General features: G+C 41.4%; 1 protein-coding gene across 8 annotated transcripts in view; it reads right to left on the bottom strand.

Annotated features, from left to right (window-relative positions):
• Window positions 1–5854: 5854 nt before the first annotated feature.
• Window positions 5855–24045, bottom strand: part of KLHL32 (kelch like family member 32) — a 94079-nt gene continuing 75888 nt past the window's right edge. For 5 of the 8 annotated variants that reach the window (XM_005145096.4, XM_031045446.2, XM_013128053.3 and 2 more), the window contains 4 exons: window positions 13322–13380; window positions 10716–10908; window positions 8574–8668; window positions 6608–6769 (listed from right to left, as the gene is read on the bottom strand). In XM_005145096.4, the coding sequence (XP_005145153.1) occupies window positions 6608–6769; window positions 8574–8668; window positions 10716–10908; window positions 13322–13380 (509 nt within the window). Of the gene's footprint in view, window positions 6770–8573; window positions 8669–10715; window positions 10909–13321; window positions 13381–24045 lie in introns of all 8 variants that reach the window. The other 3 variants (XM_031045448.2, XM_031045449.2, XM_031045450.2) reach the window with 2 other exon arrangements.

Here is a 24045-nt window from a genome sequence, read left to right as displayed (position 1 = left end):
GTTATTCAGCAGATAGTTAAGTGTGCAGTGACTTTGGACAGCAGGCAGCAAGAAGTTTGAGCAATCCCCTGATGTTAAACTTACTTATCCTCTTTGCTTCAGAGTTGTTTTCCTGCCAGTGTGTGTGTATAGGTGGATTGTAAGCATTTTAACACTGAACCAGAACCACAAGATGCCTCTGGTATTGCCAGGAAGTCACATACCCATCTCAGGGGCTCACTGAGAGATAGTCACCTCTGCACTGTGGGTGTGGGACTGGCAGTTTCAGACATCTGCTTTCAAGGCTGTACAGGGAGAAATCCAGGGAGCATCAGGACAGAAATTTTTGGCAGACCACAGAGTGAAGTTGTGTCACTGCTTTGACTGGTTTATTGTTTTTGGCACCTTTGCATCTCAGAAGCAAGAGGCCATGAGTTACCAAAAGCTTCCACTAGTGCTGGGAAGATGTCTTTCTCTGCCGACCCATTTACAGGATTATTTGCTCTGCACTAAGTGATATAGATGAGTTGCCTGTTTGCCACTTTACCCAGGTGAGTATCACAGCAAAGCTGTTAAGCAAAGCTTCCGTGAGTCTGGGACAAGATTGTTGATTACAGGGAAAGGATCATGCCTCAGATCTGTGATGATTTCCAGCAGATGAGGAAGGTATGTCCCTAGATCACCTCCCTGGAAATGTGTACTAAGCTTTACTCCATAACTACCAAGACTGGTAATTAATATGAGCTCTGTTACTGACTGCAGAGAAGACAACAGAAACTGCTGCTGGGATGTCACCACCCCTGAGCAGCAAGCGGTGTTGATCTTTGCTGGTGATGGCTGTGGTTCCAGGGGCACTCCAGCCAACCCTTGCTGTAGGGGCTTGCAGCAAATGGGTGAGGACTGTGCGTTTGTTAGGGATCAGTGACTCTTGCAAGCAAGTTAGCCTGCATAACGTCTTGGGAAGGCACATGCATTCCCTTCTTTCACCCAGCATCTGCACTACAATTTAACAACAATAGGAGGATATTTACCAGGATGGACATTTACTGCAGTTGTAACTGCTGTAATTGAAGGTGAAAAGATTCTGCAAATAAAGTACCTGATGAAACTGAGAGAAACCTCAACATGTACACATAGGCTTAGTCCTGCTCCCCTTTTTATATAACAAAAATTGGTGGTATTAAGCCATTCTGAACATTGATTAATTAATTAATTACAGGATCACTGTACATCAGTGGAGTTTTAACAAGTTATTACATTTCATTAAGCTTTTTCTTCCCCAAAGCCTGGTACATGGTCTGTGCCCATTACCTCCTTTCATTTAGAAACACTAATAATGTTGACAGGAGACCTGTTTAAAGTGCACTAGGCCTGAGCTTTGTCAGCATTTGTCTCTGTTGATGGCATTGGCCAGGGGACTGTTCCAGAGTATAAGAGGACTACTCTGCCCTTTCCTTTTTGCAACATATAGAAATAAGAGCTGAGTAAAAAGTATTTCATTTTTATATTGTCCTTATTCCAGAATTCAGGATAACACTCACCTCTGACCCATTATCATCCTTGGGATGTGAAACAGATGTCCAGTGCTTCAGGAACAACAGCAGGGTGAGGGAAGTCTGACTTATCTTTCCTTTAGTAACCTTAAAATGATAACTGAAAAAAAGACACCTTCTGTTCAACATTCACATGCAACTTCCATTAGTCTTGCAGAGCTGTCCCTCTATTTTATAAGAATTTCCCATTTCTTATTGTTATTAAAGAGCAGGAACATGGTAATTTAAATTACTCCTTGCTTTCATTTGCAATGACAAAAAAAAGGGGGGGGTTATGTTTCAATAAAAGAGCTTCTGAAATAGAAAAATTTATGCCTTTTATGCTGGAATAGAGTAGCAGACCTATGGAAAGAATAAGGTTCTGCATAGCTGTTGTAATTGCACAGAAGAGGAGCTGCCAATAGCATACACTACTTATAGTCATTTAAGGAACTCTGATAAGTGTCCACCTAAAAGCAATGCATTTCCCTCAGGAAACAGAAAAGAGGTTTTATTGCACTCTGGTTTTCCTCCTTTCAGTAGCTTTTGAAAATTATGTATGCATGGGTATTTCTACTGTAATCATATTTTATAATTTTTAACTATTACTTCAACCTCAAATTCAGTGTAATCAGCCCATCTGTTAGCAGTGGTTAGAAAATGATGGTGAAGATTAAAAATTTGATGCAGTGTCAAAATGTCCTAGCATAATTAAGCTTGTTTTGTGATGAATGACTAGGATATGGCTTTTGTCTACTTGAGCAGCTTTAAAATGGTAAACCTTTTGTAGACTTCATGTATGAAATGTGGAGGTATGTATAGCACAAAAAGAAATCATGAAAATTAAAAACCCAAATCCTGTATTCACAGTTGTGCTATCATTGCAGGCCTTGGGAAATGCCAGCAGAGTAATTCCACCTCACAACCACATTCCCATCAAACACTGCCTTGGCTCTACTCTCCTCCCCATACACCACCACCCAAAAAGGCATTAAAAATGCAAGTTTGCTAAATTCATTATTACTTTTAGAAAGGGCATGACCTGTGTGAGCAAAGGTAGAAAAATCAGCATGGCCTTCACTTACTTACATGGCTTGCAGGTATTGCTAAACATACTCAGTATAAAATACTTCAGTATCTGGAAGCACTGCAACATCACCTAATCTACCCACAGTAAGAAAGAGTTAATATTTTAAGCTTTTTAATTCTGGCATTACTGTGAAACAGCTATCTATAATCATCTCCATTGGAAAACCATTCTTCATGTGGACAGTTTTTATCCCTTTAAAATGCATCCTTGGGAAAGAGAAAATAGCAGCCCATTTTGCAAAAATAAAACTGGATAAGTAAGTCCTTTATATAGTCTATGTGCTAAACTTCCTACAAAGTCTTCCTCCTCTACAAGCGCTGCCTGCAGGGGAAGTGTTTTAACCTTGCCTGTATTCCACATTCTAATTTTCAATAAACAGATGCCGCCTCTTTTCACGCTTGTTTCCACATTGTTCCACATTCTGCCTGTGTTGTTTCTGCATGTGTGAATATTCAATTATCTATTTCTCCACGATTCTGCGACTGATGTACTAAATGTCTGTACAGGTTTGGGGGAGGGTAACGGAGAAGGCAAAACTTACTTAGAGGAAAAAGAGTTACACAAGTTTGAACTATTGTGAGAGCCAGATAGTTTCCCTGAAAGCTAAGAAAATCATGCACTGCCACTGGAAATGCAAGGATTACAAAACCACTAGCATGCAGAAGCACACTGGCTCCTAACATACAAAAAAGTATTTCTTTGGTCATCACTTGGATGTGAGCAGCTCGATAGAGACCAAACGGGCAGAAGAGGCTGTTGGTGCTGCTGCTGCTTCTGGCAGTTGTGTCCTTTTTGGATAAAATGCACAAAGCAGTTGATTGCCATTGTGGTTATTTATAGTTAAAAGAGGCTGATAACACGTCTTAGGACTTAAAGGTGAAGTATGCTATATAAAGGATGAAATACCACTCTTTCTGGAAAGAGCCCAAAACAGGAGCTCACAGCACAGCTCTCAAGACTTTGTGGCCCAAAAGCTACCTTGCAGATAATCTGTATATGTAAGGAATCCAGGGCACAGAACTGCACTGGCTCCCAAACTCCATAGTTAGTACCTGCTGCTGCATTATTCACGTGTTAGGATACCTCTTTCCTGGAGCACTAGCGAGTTCTCACTGGTTGCAACCTGCGCCGTGACTTGTGTTGACAGCTGCTCTCATGCTGTGCTGATCAGGCTCTAGTAATGGAACCATCAGATGTGCAAATAAATAGTCTTAATATGGGCAGTTTTAAGGCTCTGTGGAAGCCATTGCCTAGAGGACTCCTGCTAGCCCTTCTCCCCCGCCCCAGCCAGAACAGAGCCTCTGCTGGCACCAGTGTGCTCTGCTAACACAGCACGGGTCTCCTTTCTTACCTGGCAATAACTAACCGGTTTGTGCTTGCCTGGCAAGGGCTATGTGGCATTTTCTGACTTCAGGGGCAGCAAAGCACCCCCATCTGTCCTGTAGGTCCTGTGGCAAAAGCAAATAGACACAAAAACTTATGGGCTAAGAGGTTGCTGTGAAAGACTTCTCTGTAATCAGTGGAGCCTGATGATTAAGAGCTAGAGCAGAATCCTGACACCAATAGGAGCATATGTGTTATCCTGAGGCTCTGTGGCGGTGGTACCCTTAACTAATTTAATGCAATTGCACAGCTGTTTAAAACTGCTATTCACCAGTACAGACAATTGGGGGTAATAGCTGGAACAGTAAAAGCGTCTAAAGGGCCGGACAAACATGATAAATAACTTTGTTGCCATACACTCCTGCCTTTCAGTCCTTGTACTGAGGCACATGCTGCTGTGCTCTAGGAACCTGCCCCTCCACTTCTCAAACCCAGGCTTCTATTACAGTTTGCGGCTGGCACTCAGTACTCAGCCAGATCCATCACAACCTCTCCACTTCCTCCTCAGAAGGAGCACTTTAGAAATCATCCCATAGCTACAGCTGTGGTAAGCTATGAGGCCTAGGAATAAAGGCCTCAAAGCTAAGAAATACAAACCATACTTTGCACTATTGTCTGGAAGTGTGCTTGGCTTTGCAAAGGCTGAGAAATAATTCTCCCACCACCTGCAAAATAAGAAGTGTATATGAGGCCTGCACCGGAGTGAAAGCTCATCGCTTACCTGGTGTGGTATATCCAGGAGGAGGCTCAAAGCCCCAAGGATCTCTACACACATACTTTGATTAGTTTAGTCACCCTTCTCTTGAAAATGAGATATGCAAGTCACACATACGTACAGCTTTGAATACTTGCTATGCTTGGGCCCTGCAGCCCAGGCAGGGCAGCAGGCAGATTTTTGAACTCTAGGAGGACTGGCCCTTGCATGCTGATGTCCAGGAGACCAAAGAAGCTAAGACAAACAAAACATCCTGAGGTACATTCTAAACAGCTCCCATGGAGTCAAAGAGAAGTACTGCCTGCATGTAGGCAGAAGGGAGATGCTGTTAGCACTCAGTGTGCCAGGCAAACACTGGAGCTGCAGCTCCACACCATGTACTGAGAGTGAGAAAGGTCAGCAACAAAACCCCACAGAACTTTCTAACCTGAAAACTACTGGGAAAGGTGATGTTCTGCATGTACACTGCCCAGCTGGAGACAGAAATGGTGATAAAGTTCACCCCCCTATATCACTAACCAGCCCCTTAAAAGCTGCATTTGATTTGGAAACATTGCTCACCGGGCAAAGTCAAACCTGTTCCTGTCCAGCAAGTGCAGGTTACTGCTGCAGCACATTCTGCACGTGGCATCTACATGAGCGTCAGTAGGAATTTCATAGGTCTGCTCAGGCAGCACGGTGGCAGGGAATGGATCAGTAGGTAAAGCAGAGAAGTGCATAGTACCCATAAATCATAAATAGAGATTTAATTACATGCTCGGTTAATATTTACAAACATCAAAGTTGTTAGATATGTAAACAAAACACAGAAACAAGAGACAGGGGCTGCAGTAGCCAAGCAAAGCCAAAATATAACAGGTTGGAGTATTTATTGTGAACTGGCATATGTCTGGAGTAGGGAACAGAGACACACTATATAAACTGAAAGAATAAATAAATAAATATTGACATTGTTCTACACCTGTTTAGCCTCTGGAGACCAGTGATTTGTGGGACCATATGTTGGACAAAATGAGACTGTTCATTGATAATTGTAAATGTGGTGACCCCTTGCAAACTGGATATTAAAAATATTAAGTAAATGGCACATTTTAATTACACAGTAAAGAGGCTGTTCTCCACCATTAAAAGACTGCAGCTGTCAGGAGGAATTGATCATATGACAGAAGGTAACATTTATTTGATAGCAGACCTTGGTAAATGACATCGCAAATGATCTTTAGATTCTCAAACAAACACATTCAGTTGAGACTTGGTTCAACCATGAGGCTTCAGTGTCTCTGTCTTTCAGCTAAGACAATTTCTACCTGTTCCTTATTTACTATAGAGCTATTTTGGTTTTTATTTTTGTTTTAATCTGCTTTGCAGTATTTAAATGTCAAATGAAGTATTATTAAATGAGAAACTGTAAACGATGGAGTTTGGAATTGGAAGTCAATACATTTGTTATTCTTTTTGCCAAAGGTATCGAGTAAGTTGCATAATTACCACAGTATTATATCATCTTTGTCAACATAAACAGAGCTTTATATCAGCTTTGAAAGTGCCATTAGTGAACAACTGAGCGTGCGGACTCCAAAGAAGCGCAGCCCAGGAGGAGCTGAGAGTATTCACAATGCCTTATGAAGCTGCATAAGGAAATGAAGTAGAGACAGGTAGCAAGTAGTCACCAGCAGAAATGCCCAACGCTCTCATGTAAATGCTTCTATATCTGAGGCAAAGGAGAGAAACTGCAGAAAGTTTCTGTATCTTCCTTCCTGCCTGTGATCCAACTTTAAGACAAATGTGTGAAGGTAAAGCAGCAGCCCATGTGGATTGATTCTTCTGATGCAGAGAAACCCTTCTATATGCAGGGTTTGGTTTTCCCTCTCCTCCACTTCTGATTTTATGAAGTGCACATTGCTTGTCTCACATTGCACCGATCCTGTGATGAGGCACTTGCAGAGTCTGAAGGTTGGGGCATGTGAAATAAGGAGCTGGAAGAAAGCATGCTGCTATTCCATTGGAAGCGAAGGGGAGTGTAGGCCCATAGAATACTTCTTCCTTCCCTTCCTTGCTAACATCCAGCACCTGCAGGTCAAAGCATACAAAATATTTCAGGGATCACAGAAGAAAGACAAAACAAATTTGCTGGCACATACCACACGTATTAACCCCAACAGAAAGGTAGTTTCAGCTCATTTTTAGATGGTATTTATGGATCTGGTGATGTATTGGTGTCCTCATCACCCAAATCTTAATGCTAGTCCAGGCACTCAGCAGAAGACAAGTGACATTGGATCCTGCTTCCTGGCAGCAGGAAGTGCAGCTGTGCAAGTAAGGTACTCTGCAGAGGTTCTACTGTTACCACAGGGCATGAATCACTTGTCAGCTTGGTGGTATATAGGGAGCAAGGGAGCTCTGTGAAAGCTGGAAAGGCCAAATAAATGACAGAAAGAAAATGAAGATGTGTGGAAAACGTGGAATTTTTTTCTTCCGAAGTAGAGTGCAACCTCAATTTTGCTGTATTTGAAGATAAAAGGGTTAGTTTTGCTGGTTAAAGCCAGGCACACTGCCAACAACTGAGAAGGGGCAGCGCACACAGCTCTGCCAAAGCACTCATTATACTTCTTTTCCCTTTAATACATGGATTGTTTCGGCAGGCTGCCAAGTTCATGACTGGTTTGGGGATGTGGACAAATGTCCATTTAAGAAAGCAAGATCCCAGGACCATTAGCACTTGTCACTAGGCAGTATTTAAACCCAGGTGCAATACAACAAAGTACCTGCTGATTACAAAAGAGCATGTTGGTGTAGTACAGCCACCACCTCAATATTGTCTTATTACTCCATCTGAAGCATTGTATGTCAGCTAATGGTATACTGAGCCAGACTGAATGACTTTTTCTAATAACAATTATTAGGTATGATATCCAATAACTTTGTAAAACACAGTTATGCTATGACTAGAATGTGGTTTTAACTGCTTATCTATTCTTTACAAACATGCAAATAAGTATTTATTATAAGACCAGCAGCTCAACATCTAATACACTGCCTTTTTATGCTAAGTCTAACTTGTAGTCTTATGGGACAGTTTGGAGGTGAGATCCTAAAATCCAAAAAGTTGGAAGCTAATAAAAATTTTGTTTATCAGCAAAAGTGCAGAAACTGAGATGTAAACAAGAGTTTCTGTCTGTAACTGCGCAGCTGGTCACAAAGCGATGGCTGTGCTGCAGATTTGTTTCACTCAAACACTCAGGAAGATAAGAATTCCCAATTTCTGTGCAGGAATACCTGAAAGCCGTGGATCTGCAGGCAAGCTGCTCTTATGCAAGATGAGATAGCAGAAGAGTTTGTTGGATAACCTATTGCCTACCGCAGGGATAAAAAAACTTCCATTCAAGCTTTGAAGCAGTAAGCGCTAGGGCAGGTTGCAGGCTGACTGAACTTTGACAAAGAACAACTTGTTAACTCTGGCTGCTCTTCAGAAAGGCAACTTGGAGAGGAAAACAAAATGAAAACGTAAGATGTGCTGAAAAAAACTGTTAGCCTGTGCTCCATCATTCATTTTTGGAACCCTTTTAATTTTGGAGTTGATTGTTTAACCTGAGACTATATACCCATTATTTTATCCAAACCTTGCCAAAGGAGAGACTCCTCAATCCTGTTTTACTAGAATATAGTAGAAGAATTGCATCTATTGGCTCATCTGGAAATATTCTTAGTATCCGTAGTATTTCCTCTCTCTGTTTATGCAGATTCAGTTGGCTGCATGAGAAAAAACTTTAATCTCTCCATTTCACATGCATTTTTCTTTTTGAATAACCTCTGTGCAAAATGTATCCTTGTGAAATTATTGGAAAAGACTTTAAAAGAAACCTTAATCACTCACCTGGATACATGCCAAAGGCTCATTTGTCCAAATCGAATAGCCACCAACTAAATATATTCTACCATTGTGGACAGCAACTCCAGACTCATTTTGACCTAAAGCAAAAAAAGAAAATAGAAACCACTTTCAGTTTTTAATTAACCCTTTTAACACCAAATGTTGGAGTTCTGTAATAAGATGCAAATGCACCTGGCAGTAATTTGACTGTTTCAGAATTCACAACGTGGAAGAGTGAAGGTGAAGCATGAGGTCTGTTCTTTGCTCTCTGCAGGAGCCCCGTACGGTGCTGTCCAGAGAGATACCCCAGAAAAGCAATAAGCTGAGGCTGTGCAGGGGACCATCTGCTGCCTCCTCAATGACACAGGTTTTTGTACGTATTTCCTAGGTGATAAGCAAGCTCCCACCTGCCTCTCAGCTACTATCACACATGAACATCCTGATAGACACGCAGGCCGAGAGAGCTGAACGCTCCTCACGTTCTGCCCACACCTGTTCACCCCCCTGTTCCTCCAGGTACAAGTATGGTGACAACTGCAGAAGCTGCTGTGCAGCTCGTCCCCATAGCAACAGTCTCCTGAACAAGTTTAGAAGTTTTGAAGGATAAATGCAGCCTTAAGAAAGTCTGCCTTACACAGTGCAACAGGCACATTAACCACCAGCTCCAGAGATGCAAAGGGCTTACATGGCTTCTTAAGGTGCAGGTTATACAAACAACCCACCAGATTGTATCAGGAGAGGCTACTATCTCACAGCATTCAGTGTTATAAGATCAGCTCCAGAAAGAGAGTGCCTGCAGTGCCAGGGCCTTTGGAGTTGCAAATCAGATGATGTCTTTCTCAAAGGCTGTCAGTACCTCCAGATAGTAAAATAATAAGAATAACGTAAAATAAAAACTGGAAAGCAAAAGGGATATGAAAAAAACTGCTCTGTCTGACAGTGTATAACTCCCTTTTAATCTATGCCTCTCTCCCCAGTGTCCATCAAATATTCTGATGACTAAACTCAGAAACTAAGCAACCCTGCTCCACATCCCAGAGATTAAGAAAGCCAATGAAATATCTTACAGAATGAAGTTGCCAGTAGAACAGCTTTTCAACCTACCAGGAGGAAAATGACATAAGGTGACTGTCTTATTTGTCAGACATTCAAGGCTCTGACATGCTGTTTCTAGCTAGCCTGAGCTTCTAGTTATGCTCCTACATCCTTTGTATCCTTTTCAGTGGTAGATCTCAGAAGGCTATGCAACATGAAAACGATGAAGAGTGAGGCAGGCTCAGTCCTAAGACTGGCTGAGTAGCAGCCAGTACTGTTACTAATTGAGCTCCAATTCTGCTGCACAAGAGAACGGCCCCACCATTAATGCTGGCCTGTACTAGAAATCCACCCTTTTCTGCAAAGCTGAAGTTGGTGCTACACTGGGAATGTTTCACATGCCTGTCTCTCCCAGGGATTCAAGGTGGCAGTACATCTGGGAATTGTATCAGGTGGCAGTTTGGTAGATTGGGTGGCAGGAACAGTGCGTTGCAATGCTTTGCAAGTTACTGCTGTAACAGTTCTTCCTTCATAGATCCTATAGCTGAGCTGCTCAGCTCAATCCTGACTTGACAGAGTTCCAACAAAGACACCTCCTTTCAGGTAATTCATTAAAAAGGTACCGCTTAGAAATAAGAGACAGTTAATGGATTTCAGTGGAAGTTTTGTCCTACAATGTCAGCAGAAAGCACTACAAACTGATGTTATCATGGTAGAGACACATCTGCCTTTTGTACTCTCAAACAGGGAGCTAAACCTATCACTGCTGGCAAGCTTCTGAAGAATCAAAAATAAGTACTGGTAGTACTATTTTTGATGGTTTAATCTTTTTTCTTTTTAAATCTTTTTTTTACCCCCTTTTTGATGGTTTCATTAAACTGATGTGCACCTTTTTAAAAATTTAGTCTATGAGGTGGTAAAACAAATGTTTTGTAGAACGCTGAGTGCCAGAACAGTAATCAAGTGTCTTACTGGCCAGTAATGGTCCCTAAATCTGAAGCAATTGCAGTAAAGTCATGGGGTTCCACATACCAAAGGCATGTAAAGGAACAAGAAATTATGTTTTATTTTAATAGTAGGTATTTTCCCCTTCTGGTGTACAATACTCACCTGTCAACATGTTGAAGCTACAGCGTGTCCACTGGTCAGCATCTATGCTGTAGGAGTCTATGTGCCGAACGAGGATCCGATCATTGTTGTAGTCAAGATCATTCCCTCCTAAAACGTAAAGTTTCCTTTGGACAGCAGCCATGGAATGATACACTCTCCTCTGCAACATCGGGCTACGGGTTAACCATTTATTCTGTAAAGAGAAAGACAGAACTTGTCTCAGCACTGCTCAGAAACATAACTATAGTAGTAGTAAAGTAATAGTAGCATGTTGCTGGTGTTCCCCTTACCCTTGGCCAGAAATCACAAGTAATATACTTGTGTTGTTCACATGTTAAACATGTGTTGGTTATAATGCTGACTAGACATACTGGACTTTCAACACATAGTTACAGTTCTCGCATTTAAATTCACTAATTTAGTAGTATTTCTTGCTCTGTATTTTTTCTGTTTACCTTATTGTGTTTCAAAGCTTTTTTCCTTCTTTGTAATTCCGCAGTAAATTCTCCTTAAGGAAGACTATTAGATGTCTCCTTTTTATACAGTGCTAAAATTATCTGTACCAACTAGCTCTGTTATGAGAGAAGGGAGATTCTTCTACCTTTCGTTATTCAGAGGCTTATTTGATCTTATCCTTAGGGAACGAAGCAATCAGGAAAAATAATTTCCTAAAGAATCTTCTCAAATGATTCATGTATTTGGTTTAATGCTAACCCTTTATTTGTGGGCACTTACAAAGTAATGTCTTTTTGCATATTTTTCTTTTTGGTTAACAATGTTCAAGGATTATACCTGTTCAGGGAGGGGTAGGAAGGCACAGAAGAAGAGGGATTAAGGCACGACATTTTAAACCTAAGAAAACAATTGCTTCTGCTATGCTTACCAAATCAAACAACCTGACAACGGACGAGATTAATTGGTTTAAGTGAAGGAAGTTAAAATCTGTGACGAAATTCTTTGTGTTACATGTGCTACTGCTTGCGGTAACTCAAGAGCCTCTAATACTATTGCCTTTTAACCTCTGCAATATATAGCTATACATTTCAATGTCTAATAGTTGAATATTAGGCATTAATATTTGCATTAGTAGTCCGCTCTCTTAACACCAGACTATAGACACCATCTGCTTTGCAAAGCCTGCCTGCATCCCCTGATTATATCTTTAGCTTCCTCCACAGCAGTGCCTGCCAGGTGAGCCGCAAAGCACTGCAAAGGCAAAGAAACAGAGGGGCCTGGTGGGGTCATTTCTAATAAGCCGGCGTGTGAATACTAATCAGTGGTGGGGAAGCAGAGGTCACCCCAGCCGGCTTGTTGGCAGGTAGCTGTGTGCTCTGTGGCAGATGGCAGGCATTATCGACTCGCCACAAAGGCCTCGCACAGAAGCAAGCGCTGGTGCTGAATGATAGAGTTATTGAGATTCTGTGCGAGATGCAAGCAGATGTGATGGTTTCCAGTACCCACCGTAAACAATATGCCAGCAGAATTTTTAACAGAGCTTGTGTGTACAAACATGGAGCGGACCTCATTTGAAGAACGCAAGTGCACAGTTCCTCCGTAACTCTATACACGCCAGGCCAGGCTTCTCACTGTCAGCATGATGTGCTCAAGTAGCCCTGCCACTGGTATTGTGGGGTGCAACTTTCATGTCAGCACATAAAAAACCAAAGCCAAAGATGTACACAACAGAGAGTATCTAAACACATGTCCTGCTTGTAAGCAAAGTAAGGTTGCTGCTTGTAAGTACTACTTGGATTTAGGACAAATCAGCATTTGTACAATCGATGCATAAAACTGCATCTCAAAAAGAAAGAGGTGGGTGTGTCACTGCCTGCTTTCTGCTTCAGGACCTGTACGTTTAGAAAGGCAGTGGGAACCACACAGAAGTATCTCTTGGCACAATCTGGTTCCAAATACAGCAATCAAAGACCCTATCCTACAATCAGAAAAGTCAATACCCTTCCACGTGGGTGTAAATCAGGCTATGCAACTCTGATTGCAAGCTTAGGACTTTTAATTCCTAATACAAGCAAGAGGGCATAACCATGCCCTAACCCTCTGAAATGGTTACTGAGCCATGCTAACCTAATCAAAACACATACATAATGTATGAAATAATCCCTAAAAGATATTTTAGGTGCTTGGGTAATGAAATGAGAGGCACCCTTGCAGCCAGCAGACTAAGTCATAGCCAGGTAGCATAGTTCTGAAAGTATGCATAAAACAAAAAGGCTGTATATGAAATTTAAAGCAGAAATGCCAGTGACAAGGAGCAGTTTTGTGACACTGACTTTAAGTATACGTTGCCCAGGGCTGCTGGATTGCACAAAAAATGAACAAGCAAAATAAATACTGATAAATACAGGGTATTTAAAGCACACTTTTTGTATTTAATCTAAGATGTTTCTAATGCCTATGGGCTTAAAAAACATAAGAAGTCAGTTTCTTCATTACTCCGTTAAACGCACATATCCGTACAAAGTGGATTTAAAACATCACTAATTCAAATGGTCATTATTTTCAGCCTTACAAAATCACTGTATTTATTTGCTAAGAGACCTGACTAAAGCAAAACATGAGAAAAACACACACATAACACAGATACCCACCTGCTTGGGATCATAGACCATGAGCCTGTTTTGATACTGTGCAGTATTTGTTACTCCTCCTATGAAAGAGTTCATACAGGTTACACTTTTTCATATAAGCAAAATGAGGACCAAGATCAGCTACAGCAAAATAACCAATTCTAGGGCTCATTCGCTGACATAATTACATTGCATAGCACCACTTATGTTTACGTTCCATTGCACTTTTTAATCTGGTTACAAGAGAACAAGTGGCACATTTGTCAAACATCTAGAAATGCAAAATAGCAACAACACCCCCCCCACACACACACACACGTACACACTTCCTTTGTAAAGCTAATTCTCTGGGCTAAAACTGAGATAAAAATTGATCTGTTTATACATGACTGTGCATTCAGCTTTTGTCAAGACATAAAGATAAAACTCATCCCTACTCAAGAAGCACGCAGAGTGTGACACCACTTAAAAGAGGAGGAGGTGGGCTTGAGTCTGAGAGAAGGAAGAACTCAGAGAAGAGCTCTGTCTCACGAGGGCCATGATGTGGGACACTGCTGCCAGCTGGTAAGCATAATGCAAGCCTGTACAACTTTGCTTACCTGTGTATTTGAAGGAAATCCTGTATTACAGAGAGAACATCTCCTGCTTAGCTGTAGACTTAATATTACAGAATCATGGAATCACAGAATCCCAAGGGTTGGAAGGGACCTCGAAAGATCATCTAGTCCAAAACCCTGCAAGAGCAGGGTAACCTAGAGTACAATACTGGGAGGTTCCCCCATAGTCACCAGAAGCAACACTACCATTTACTATTTGATAATGTTTAAGCAAGATATGAAGCACTTCAGAAAAGCCCAGAATAATGTCTGACCCCAGCAAATGCCACAAACCAACTATTTTGCTCAATACAGTATACGTTTAATGCCCAATCATGCTGTTCTCCCTTGGTTTTAAATGGCAAATCTCACTGGTGGAAAAATTCTTCGGACTCAAATCTCTAATCTTCCCTGCATAAACATATTCCAGAGGGTGCTCAAGCCTCCTGTGGACATGGTGTCACTGCAGCATGGCCACAGGTCCCAGTCCCCTCCTTGTCAGCACCCTGGGCCACAAATGACACCTGAGAACTGCACCTCACTGTTCATCCTCCCAGAAGGGCTGGACATAACCAGGACATGCCAGTGGTTACAAACCAGTGAAACTCATATTGTCAAACCATTTATATTACAGTTTTAACAGCATGTGCTGATGACAGACAAAATCCACAGCAGTGAGAGAAAGGAATTTAATCTGTCATTACTTTTGCTGCTGTTCCTCTTTTTGTGAGGACATCACTTGTTTCAGACAGAGCAGTGGCAGTTGCATTCATTCCTGCTGGCTGACCTATGGCCCTCCTCCTACTGAGGTCATTGGGTCTTTTTCTAGAGTTAGCATGACTCTGTGCTGGGGAATCCTGACTTTGCTGGCTTCCATTTGCACCTTGCACAGCATTTTGGTTCAGAGCCATACTGTGATTTTGAAGCAACTCCCCATTTGGTGACAGCCAGCATAGCTTCACTAAGGGGAAATCCTGCCTGATCAATTGGGTGGCATTCTATGATGGGGCTACGGAATTGATGGACAGGGGTGGAGCAGTTGATGTCATCTACCTGGACTTGTGCAAAGCGTTCGACACTGTCCCACATGACATCCTTGTCTCTGAGTTGGAGAGACATCAGTTTGATAGGTGAAATACTCAGTGGATAAAGAACTGGCTGGAGGGCTGCATGCAAAGAGTTGTAGTCAACGGCTCAATGTCAGGCTGGAGACCAGTAATGAGTGGTGTCCCACAGGGATCCACGTTGAGACCGGTCTTGTTTAATATCTTTGTTGCTGACATGGACGGTGGGGCTGAGTGTGCCCTCAGCAAGTTTGCTGATGACACCAAGCTGTGTGGTTCTGTTGATACGCTGGAGGTAAGGAATGCCATCCAGAGGGACCTTGACACGCTTGTGAGGTGGGCTGATGCCAACCTCATGAAGTTTAACCATGACAAGTGCAAGGTCCTACACCTGGGTGGGAGCAATCCCAGGCACAGCTACAGGTTGGGCAGAGAAGAGATTCAGAGCAGCCCTGCGGAGAAGGACTTGGGGGTGTTGGTTGATGAGAAAATTAACATGAGCCAGCTTCAGTGTGTGCTTACAGACCAGAAAGCCAACCGTATCCTGGGCTGCATCAAAAGGAGCGTGACCAGCAGGTCAAAGGAGGTGATCCTGTCCCTCTACTCTGCTCTCGTGAGACCTCACCTGGAGTATTGTGTGCAGTTCTGGTGCTCTGAACATAAAAAGGACATGGAGCTGTTGGAACAAGTCCACAGGAAGGCCATGAGGATGATCAGGGGACTGGAGCACCTCCCATATGAAGACAGGCTGAGAAAGTTGGGGCTGTTCAGCCTGGAGAAGAGAAGGCTGCGTGGAGACCTCATAGCAGCCTTCCAGTATCTGAAGGGGGCCTACAGGGATGCTGGGGAGGGACTATTCATTAGGGACTGTAGTGACAGGACAAGGGGTAACGGGTTGAAACTTAAACAGGAAATTTAGATTGGATATAAAGAGGAAATTCTTTACTGTGAGGGCTGTGATGTTGGACGAAGCCTTGCATGGCATGCTGTAGTGTGAGGTGTCCCTGCCCATGGCAGGGGGGTTGGAAGTATATGATCTCAGGATCCTTTCCAACCCTAACTATTCTATGATTCTATGTTTGGTCACGTGTCATTTTAGGCTATAGGGTGGGAGTGGTGTGTATTCAAGTTAAACCAAAAGCTTTGCTTCAGATGTGCACCAGCTGTGCTCCAGTTCCTAATGGGGAGTAAGGACGTGATGGCTTTGTACCAGCTGAGTATTGGGGACATTTGGTCCAGAGAACCAGAGTAAATATAATCCAAATATAATCCAAAGCAAAAAACATTAACTGTATATGGAGTAGATAGATATAGAGAACTTGTCACCAAAGTTTTATCTGCTGATCTATTCCTACTGGACTGAGCTACTTGCTAACAGAGATGTACCCACTGATCACTGCAAAATTACTTGAGTGAAGCTAAGAATCTGATCAATGGAGAGTAGAAACTACAGACAAATCTATCCAAGAGTATTGTCTTTAACCACAGTAGCAGGGAGTAATACTATTGTTTGGGTGCATCTCTGCAAGCACCAGCCTTTACTGGGGCTACACTTGGATAGGAGCACAAGCTCCTCAAAGATGCTTACAGGCTAAGTGACAGCTGAGATGAGATGTACTCTTTCCAAACTGTTTCCATAATACTATGCCACACACAGCCCACCATAGTACCTGTGAAGTACACAGGCAAGAATATGCATTGGAAAGCAGTGACTGCTCCCATGTCTAATCCCACAGTCTGTTATTTGTCTCTGCACTGTTGTGCAGCCTTCACAGTGTTAGCAGCCATCAGCCACATGCACAATACAATCTTTTCTAATACCTGTTTTGTAGTTTGACCTTTTACATACTTATTTTCACTCCTAGCATATTGTTTAAAAATGAGACGTCAGATTAGTATTTTGAGAAACAAAGATCATAGTTATTTGGATGGTTACCTCCAGAATGTTAAATTACAGGAAATGCAATTGGAAACACAATGCTGGGTCATGTATTTCCATTCAGAAAGGACACCTTAATTTGGGGAAAAGATATGGAGGGAAAAATAAGCAGCTTGCTTTCTTGTGAAATAATGAAATAATGAAATAAGCAAAAGTATTTGCTTCTCTTCACAAAGAGCCCCTCATATCAAGTACACAGCTTACATTTTTTCCCTGCAATATTGCTCATCTGTGGTGTTTTATCATTACATTCCCTTCACATACCGCTCTTCACTTTTAGATTAATCTGCCAAAATGAGATGCTAAGGATTTGCATACAGATTTGACTACACAAAAATAGATCTGGAATTAATAACAGTCTCTATATGTTTTAATTTCTTCTAGACTCGAGTACCCTTGCCTCCAGCAGTATTCTTGGCTTTGAAAGTCATCAAGCTGATTTGTCTGCTCTTAGGTTATGATGCCACATGCTGCTACACTGTCCCCTGCAATCAAAGTGCTCGCAGAGATAGATTCCATGCCTTCCCCTAACAAGTATATTTTATAGATTGGCAGTTTTGATCTCCCCTCCCCAGGGGGATAATCTGCATCTTAACAGGTTTCTATAGATACATCTGTCATTAAATATGCCATCTTATATCTGCATCAATTTTCAAACTCAAGTTCCTCCTAACTTTGAAGTGCTATAGCAAAAGTTTAAAATTTTCTGCCAAAATTCAAATTTAACAAGTCTGCAATGCCCTCTTGAACTAATTTTTTTATTTTCAAATACTCCAGGCAGCCGGGAAAGGGCAAAACAAGAGCAGGCTCTTCACAAATAGGAAAAGGGCAAAAAAAGTTTCAATGGTACTAAAAATAATACATATTTTCTCGGTAGACAAAACTGGGGTAATCCCAAGATAATTTCTTAAACTTCTCTGCAGTGTTTTCTATGGGGAAAGGCAGAGAGGCATCATAACAACACTTGAAAAGAAGTATTTAAAAATACAAACTATGCTATTAAATCCGATGTCAAGCACGTGGTAGCAACCTATCAGCTAAAGAAAGGAAAAAAAAATGTCTGCCCGGGTAAATGACAGAAAATTAACAGCTTGGGCAGCACTTGCTGGGTTTTATAAACAGAGCAATGATTGCATCATATGAACAGCTTGCGTTGAGGACTAGAGTTTCCTGGAGGCAAGGAGCAACCTCAGGACAAGCCCGTGTCTCCCTTGCTCTTACAGACATGACAACATGCTCATGCAAAGCCCAGCACCCAACCTGTGGGCTTACAGTGTTTTTGCACTGCCACAGTTACTGCTGCTCACTCCCTTGCAGGCTGTAAACACTGCTTTTTAAGCCTTCCAAGATCCACAACTTCCCAACTCATACAACAGTGCCCTTCTACACAGGGAAGTTGCTGGAGGATTTCAAAATCCACTTTGTCCAGCCCTTCTCCACACATGGAAAATATTTTGGGTTGTTCCAGCCCCCCATTAGCCCACAAACTACACTGGAAAACACCTTCAATAAAGTCACTTCCAAAAGAGAAGAGTGGGAGGCAGTAGATTCAACACCACTTTCCCAATGGAAAATTTATAATCCATATTTATAACGTGTCCTAGTAAGACCCCCTCTATGACTCGAGAAATCTAATTCAGACCAAAACCCTCAGAAAATCTCCCAGCTCTCTGAAGTCCCCAAGTGCTAGGCTGCCTGCATGAAACAGTTCACTGGGAGACATGTAAAACTACATGTTGGCAAAGAGCTCCCATGTGTATTCTTTTCAACAAATCCAGGGAATATATAGAATCTCATGACATGTACCCCAAGGCACTCTCTTATTTTAAAATAGAAATCTCTTGTCTCTTACATGTCTGTGTGTTAAACACAAGATAATCCTTCCTCAGCATGTAAGCCCACCCTAATGAGTCCCCTGGAAGACACCATCTCTAATTAACACTGTTCCACCCCAGATGCAATCCAGTTTCAAACAACAGGGACACAAGCCCTAGTCTGCCTGTAGGTAGGTTTTCTCAAATCATTAAAGCCTGACATCTACATTCAATCTAGAAAGAATCAATAGCATCAAACCTATAATGTCCATGCTTGAAAGGGTGTGAGAACCATTATTATTAAACAGTATAACAATAATAGGCTGAGAGAGTTGGGGTTGTTCAGCCTGGAGTAGAGAAGGCTCTGGGGAAACCTTATAGCTGCCTTCCAGTATCTAAAGGGGACCTACAAGAAATCTGAAGAGGGACTTTTTATAAGGTTATGTAGTAACAGAAGAAGGGAATGGCTTTAAAATGCAAGAGGGTGGATTTAGATTTAGGAAAAAAAAATCTTCATCAAGAGGGTGCTGAGACACTGGCACAGGTTGCCCAGTGAAGCTGTGGCTGCCCCATCCCTGGCAGTGTTCAAGGCCAGGTTGGATAGAGCTTGGAGCAACCTGGTCTAGTGGAAGGTGTCCCTGCCCATGGCAGGGGGTTGGAAATAGATGATCTTTAAGATCCCTTCAAACCCAAACCATTCAATGGTTCTGTGATTCTATGAATAGTAATTATAAAAAAATACTGTTCTATATACAGACTAAGACTGGGCCACTGAGGCAATTTTAATGTACTACTTAATCTCCCTCTCCTAGTAATTTCTGTGCTAGCCACACTGCCAAACCTGCTCTGGTTAGATAGTGAAAATTTCTATTTATTCAAGATTGATTTTTGATAAAAGGTTTTTATGGGCATTTACTGAGAAAAAAAAAAAATCTTCTCTTCACAACAGCATACTGATAGTAAGGTGACACTTTTCACCCCAAACCACTTGCTAATTCAGAATAGTTCTCAAAGAACTATTGATGTGATCTCCATCCTTTCCTTAGTCAAAATCTCCACCATTAGCGGGAAAGTTGAATTTCCATGTGCAAGTCAGGATGTGATTTCACACATGCTGACACACTGTCAGGCAACTTGGACCTCTGCAAAACAACAGAATACTTTGCTTCAGAGAGGACTTTTCATGTGCTAATCTCCTGAGCATTTAAGGCAGAGGGGAAGCCTCCTTATCCCCAGCTGCAGATGTATGAATGGCCCAGAGCTGAAGCGCCTGGCAGAGGATGCCTGCCCTTCTCTGTTCCCAGGGGCACTACACCTATATGGGAAGAGGAAGGTTAATGTGTATAGAAAAGTAGGTCTCCAGATTTGCATGTGCCTGCCATGGAGGATGCAGGGAAATGGGCATAGTTCAAGTTTTCACCCGTATGGAAAATATTTCCCTGCTTTTATAGGGAATGATTGTTAGCAGTGTTGAACTCTAAAGGGTTTGATGCATTTTGTTTCTCTTTCACTCAAATACTTTGCTTTTCAAGCATGTGGCATACAATTCAGTTGTGAAATGGGTCACAGTGTCAGATGTTAACTGGGGCCTGTAAGATTCATTTTTCTATAAAATTTCCAAACCATCTGCCCAATGTTCTACTGTTATTATGGAATTTGTTGTGGTTTAACTCCAGCCAACAACTAAACCCCACACAGCCACTTGCTCACTCCCCCACTGTAGGGATTGGGAAGAGAATCAGAAGAGCAAAAGTGAGAAAACTTGTGGGCTGAGATACAGTTTTATTGGTAAAACAAAAGCCATGCATACAAGGAAAGCAAAACAAGGAATTCATTCACCACTTCCCATGGGCAGGCAGGTGTTCAGCCATCTCCAGGAAAGCAGGTCTCCATCACATGGAACAGTTACTTGGGAAGACAAACAGCATCACTCCGAATGTCCCTCCCTTCCTCCACCTTCCCCCAGCTTTATATGCTGAGCATGACACCATATGGTCTGGGATATCCCTTTGGGCAGCTGGGGTCAGTTGTCCTGGCTGTGTCCCCTCACAACTCCTTGTGCACCCCCAGCCACTCACTGGTGGGGTAGTGTGAGGAGCAGAAAAGGCCTTGACTCTTTTTAAGCATTGCTCAGGAATAACTAAAACATCCCTGTTACACTGTTGCCAGTACAAATCCAAAATATACTGGCTACTATGAAGAAAACTAACTCTATCCCAGCCATAACCAGCACATTATTTTAATGAATTCCCATCTCTCCTTTTTTTTTTTAATAAGAAAATGAAATATGAGGTCTATAAAAAAAAGACACAAATATAAAAATATGCCCCACAATAAATGGAGCTCAAAAAACTCAAGAGCTGAACCCACTTGTTCTGACCAGAGGGTCCAACTAGTTCCAGAGTGCAGAAGACTCCCTCTGATTCTTCTGGCAGGTTAAAAACCCCAAAGAGGTGGTGGCAGCTTAGGGATCCTTCTGTCACCTGAAACATCAGCCACGCATCTCCTATTGCCAGCATGTATTTACACTTGTACAGCATTTTGTTTAGCACATTTCCATGATTTTATGCTCTATAATTTTTTTATTCCTTCTCATACTTGTCCCAAAGGAGCAGCAAAGTAAAGCTGAAAATGAATTCCAATAATAACAATAATAGAAACCCCTTAAGTCTAGTCAGCTTTTGATTAGCAAAACCTTTAGGAGACAAGGGGCTGTAGCAGAGGCACTGATGCTTTGGCTATAAAGTAAATGGTCAATGTGCAGGTCATATTTTTCTGACTCTCTACACAAATACAAGGGCTAGAAACTTCTATTATCACTACTTAATTTAGCTACTTACTAAAAATCTGAGCACATTTTCATGGCTACCTTGCCAGCTGGTAGTAGCAGACTGACTTTGAGAACTCTCACTGGTGACCCGTATTTCCCAGAAAAAGCAGCAGGAATACAGCTCAGAAACAACCCTAACACAGACTAATTTTTTAATTAGTTAATTTTAGGCCACATACTTCAAAATTACATTGCCTCCTGCATTACTGATTACTTTTATGCTAACATCTGATAGTTGATGATGAATAGCGGATTTTTTTCAGCAGTAACTACTGATATTTTTTGAGCAATAAAACATCTCTCATAACTATTCCCCTGCCCCTGAATATACACGTACAGCGAGCTACATTCTGTCCCTAAGCAATTAATTAATAAGAGAAAGCTAGCTATTGTTATTGCATCTCCATCTACTTTCATTTAAAAATAACTCTATTCAATACACAGAAAACAGTTTTCAATCTGTGAGTACATAATTCAGATCAATAGCCTACTGAAGAATTGCATAGTATGCTCACGTACTTCATCATAACATGTCAAAATCTAGCAACTCAAAACTGCTAAGCATTTTCTCAAAAACTATACAAAATGCAACCAAAAAGTCCTGTCTATTTTATTCCACTGCTGAAACATTTCTCCTTCCCATGACTTTGCAACCAAAGTCATGTTGGTAGCATTTTCAAATCTAAATGGAAAAGTACAGATAAAATATTTTTTGTTGGTTTTCCAAGTTTTAGAGAGTTCACCTAAGACTCTTCCACTTACCTCTTCTCCTGATTCTACAGCTGTATTAGAGGCACATCCTTGGACACAATACCACACTGCTTCATTATATAAATGCAGATAGCATTTAAACACACAGAAAGGCATGCATTGTACTTATGTAACTAAGCACATTAATTAATCCTCAGCATAATTTTTCATGTACTGAAGCAAGGACCACACTCTGATGGATATCTTCAGTTCTCTTTCAATTATTTTATATGAATATACTTAACACAATTTCCTAAAAAGCCTTGATTTTCATAAATACACTGACAAACATAAACCACAAGAGGGAAGGAAAAAAACAAAATCTAGACACAGCATGGAAGTAGCATCCATGTGCTTGAATTGCCCATCACAGACACACATCTTTCTCTATTGATAAAATAGGAAAGGTACTGAATAAACACAGGGTAATGCTCTGAACACACCCAGCAGGCACCCTAAAGCAGAAACCCTGTTTCTGTACCATACCTGGGTTTCGAAGTCCACCTCGTGCACACTTCAGGGTGAACATGCAGCACAAACTCTACAAGACTCTTTCAATGCCTGCTGCTGAAGAAAACAGCCCAAAGCACCTGCCAGGGATTGTGGTGATTTCCTGTGTTCTGTCATGCTTTTAATTCCAAAGTCATTATTCATTAGTTTAGTCTATACATATAAAAATAGATACTTGCTACCTCCCTATCAATGCTTGGGAATCCATTCCCATAAAGCACTTAATCCATGTGGGCAGGAAGGCACGTCTGCAAATTACTCCACTAACTTAAATGACATACTTTGAGGAGCACAGTGAAGGCCTAATAGCTAACCTAATCTTTCATTCATAGACCATCTTTTCACTGGAGGCATCCCAGACCATATTAAAATCCCCAGAGGATATCTACAGTGAAGATGGCAATCAACGAACATTTTCCTCAAGGGCTGGCCTAATTTACTTATTAACTTCCTTGATAAATATTACAACTTTATAACCTTTTGTGACACACTCACTAAAATGTGGGTAATTTTCTGTCAAATCTCCTGTAGACAGCGTCAAGCTTATTGCAAAGTGACTAATACCAGAAAAGTCACTACAAAGACTGATGACACAATATCTTCAACTTCCATCAATGTGCACGTAAGTTTACCGTGCTATGTTGCAAATGATATGTTGGTTTAAGATTACAAGGCCTAGACTTACATCTGTGTGTGGGCCATAAAGCTACCCATGAAGTCCTGTGCACTTGTTATGTCATGCATGATTTTTAACAAAAGTCATCTTGACTTATTACAACATCCTGAAGAGCAGGTGGGAGCAATTCATACATCTGCCTTCAAGCAGATTGACACAAACAAACAAGCACTTAATTCTCCATTTCGTTATCAGGAATAAATGCAGTGGTACCAGACCATTTTACAGAAACTCAGTCTTGTTTTTTAGGAAACATACAGACCCTGTCACCTGAAATTTGTTCAAAAGTGCATTATCATTCCAAATCACTGTAATTTTTAAATAGCAAATAGAGGTATTACATATATAGCTTGAAACACAGATAATTAGCAGACAAAAAAACCTGTATAGGTATGTATGCTCCTATACTTCTAATAAAGCTCGTTAGTATGCTTCCAGGATTAAACTCTTTGAAATACCCAACTTCTAAGACAAAAGTTATCATGACATATAAACCAAAGGAGATTTATTAATTTCATTTGAGACAGTATTTTGGTATTTTGTTAGTACCTCAAACTGTGTGAAAC

This window comes from Melopsittacus undulatus, chromosome 3, assembly GCF_012275295.1.
Source record: "Melopsittacus undulatus isolate bMelUnd1 chromosome 3, bMelUnd1.mat.Z, whole genome shotgun sequence".
Lineage (NCBI taxonomy): Eukaryota > Metazoa > Chordata > Aves > Psittaciformes > Psittaculidae > Melopsittacus > Melopsittacus undulatus.
Note: the sequence above shows the minus strand (reverse complement) of the source record. Positions and strands in the feature narration are given on the sequence as shown.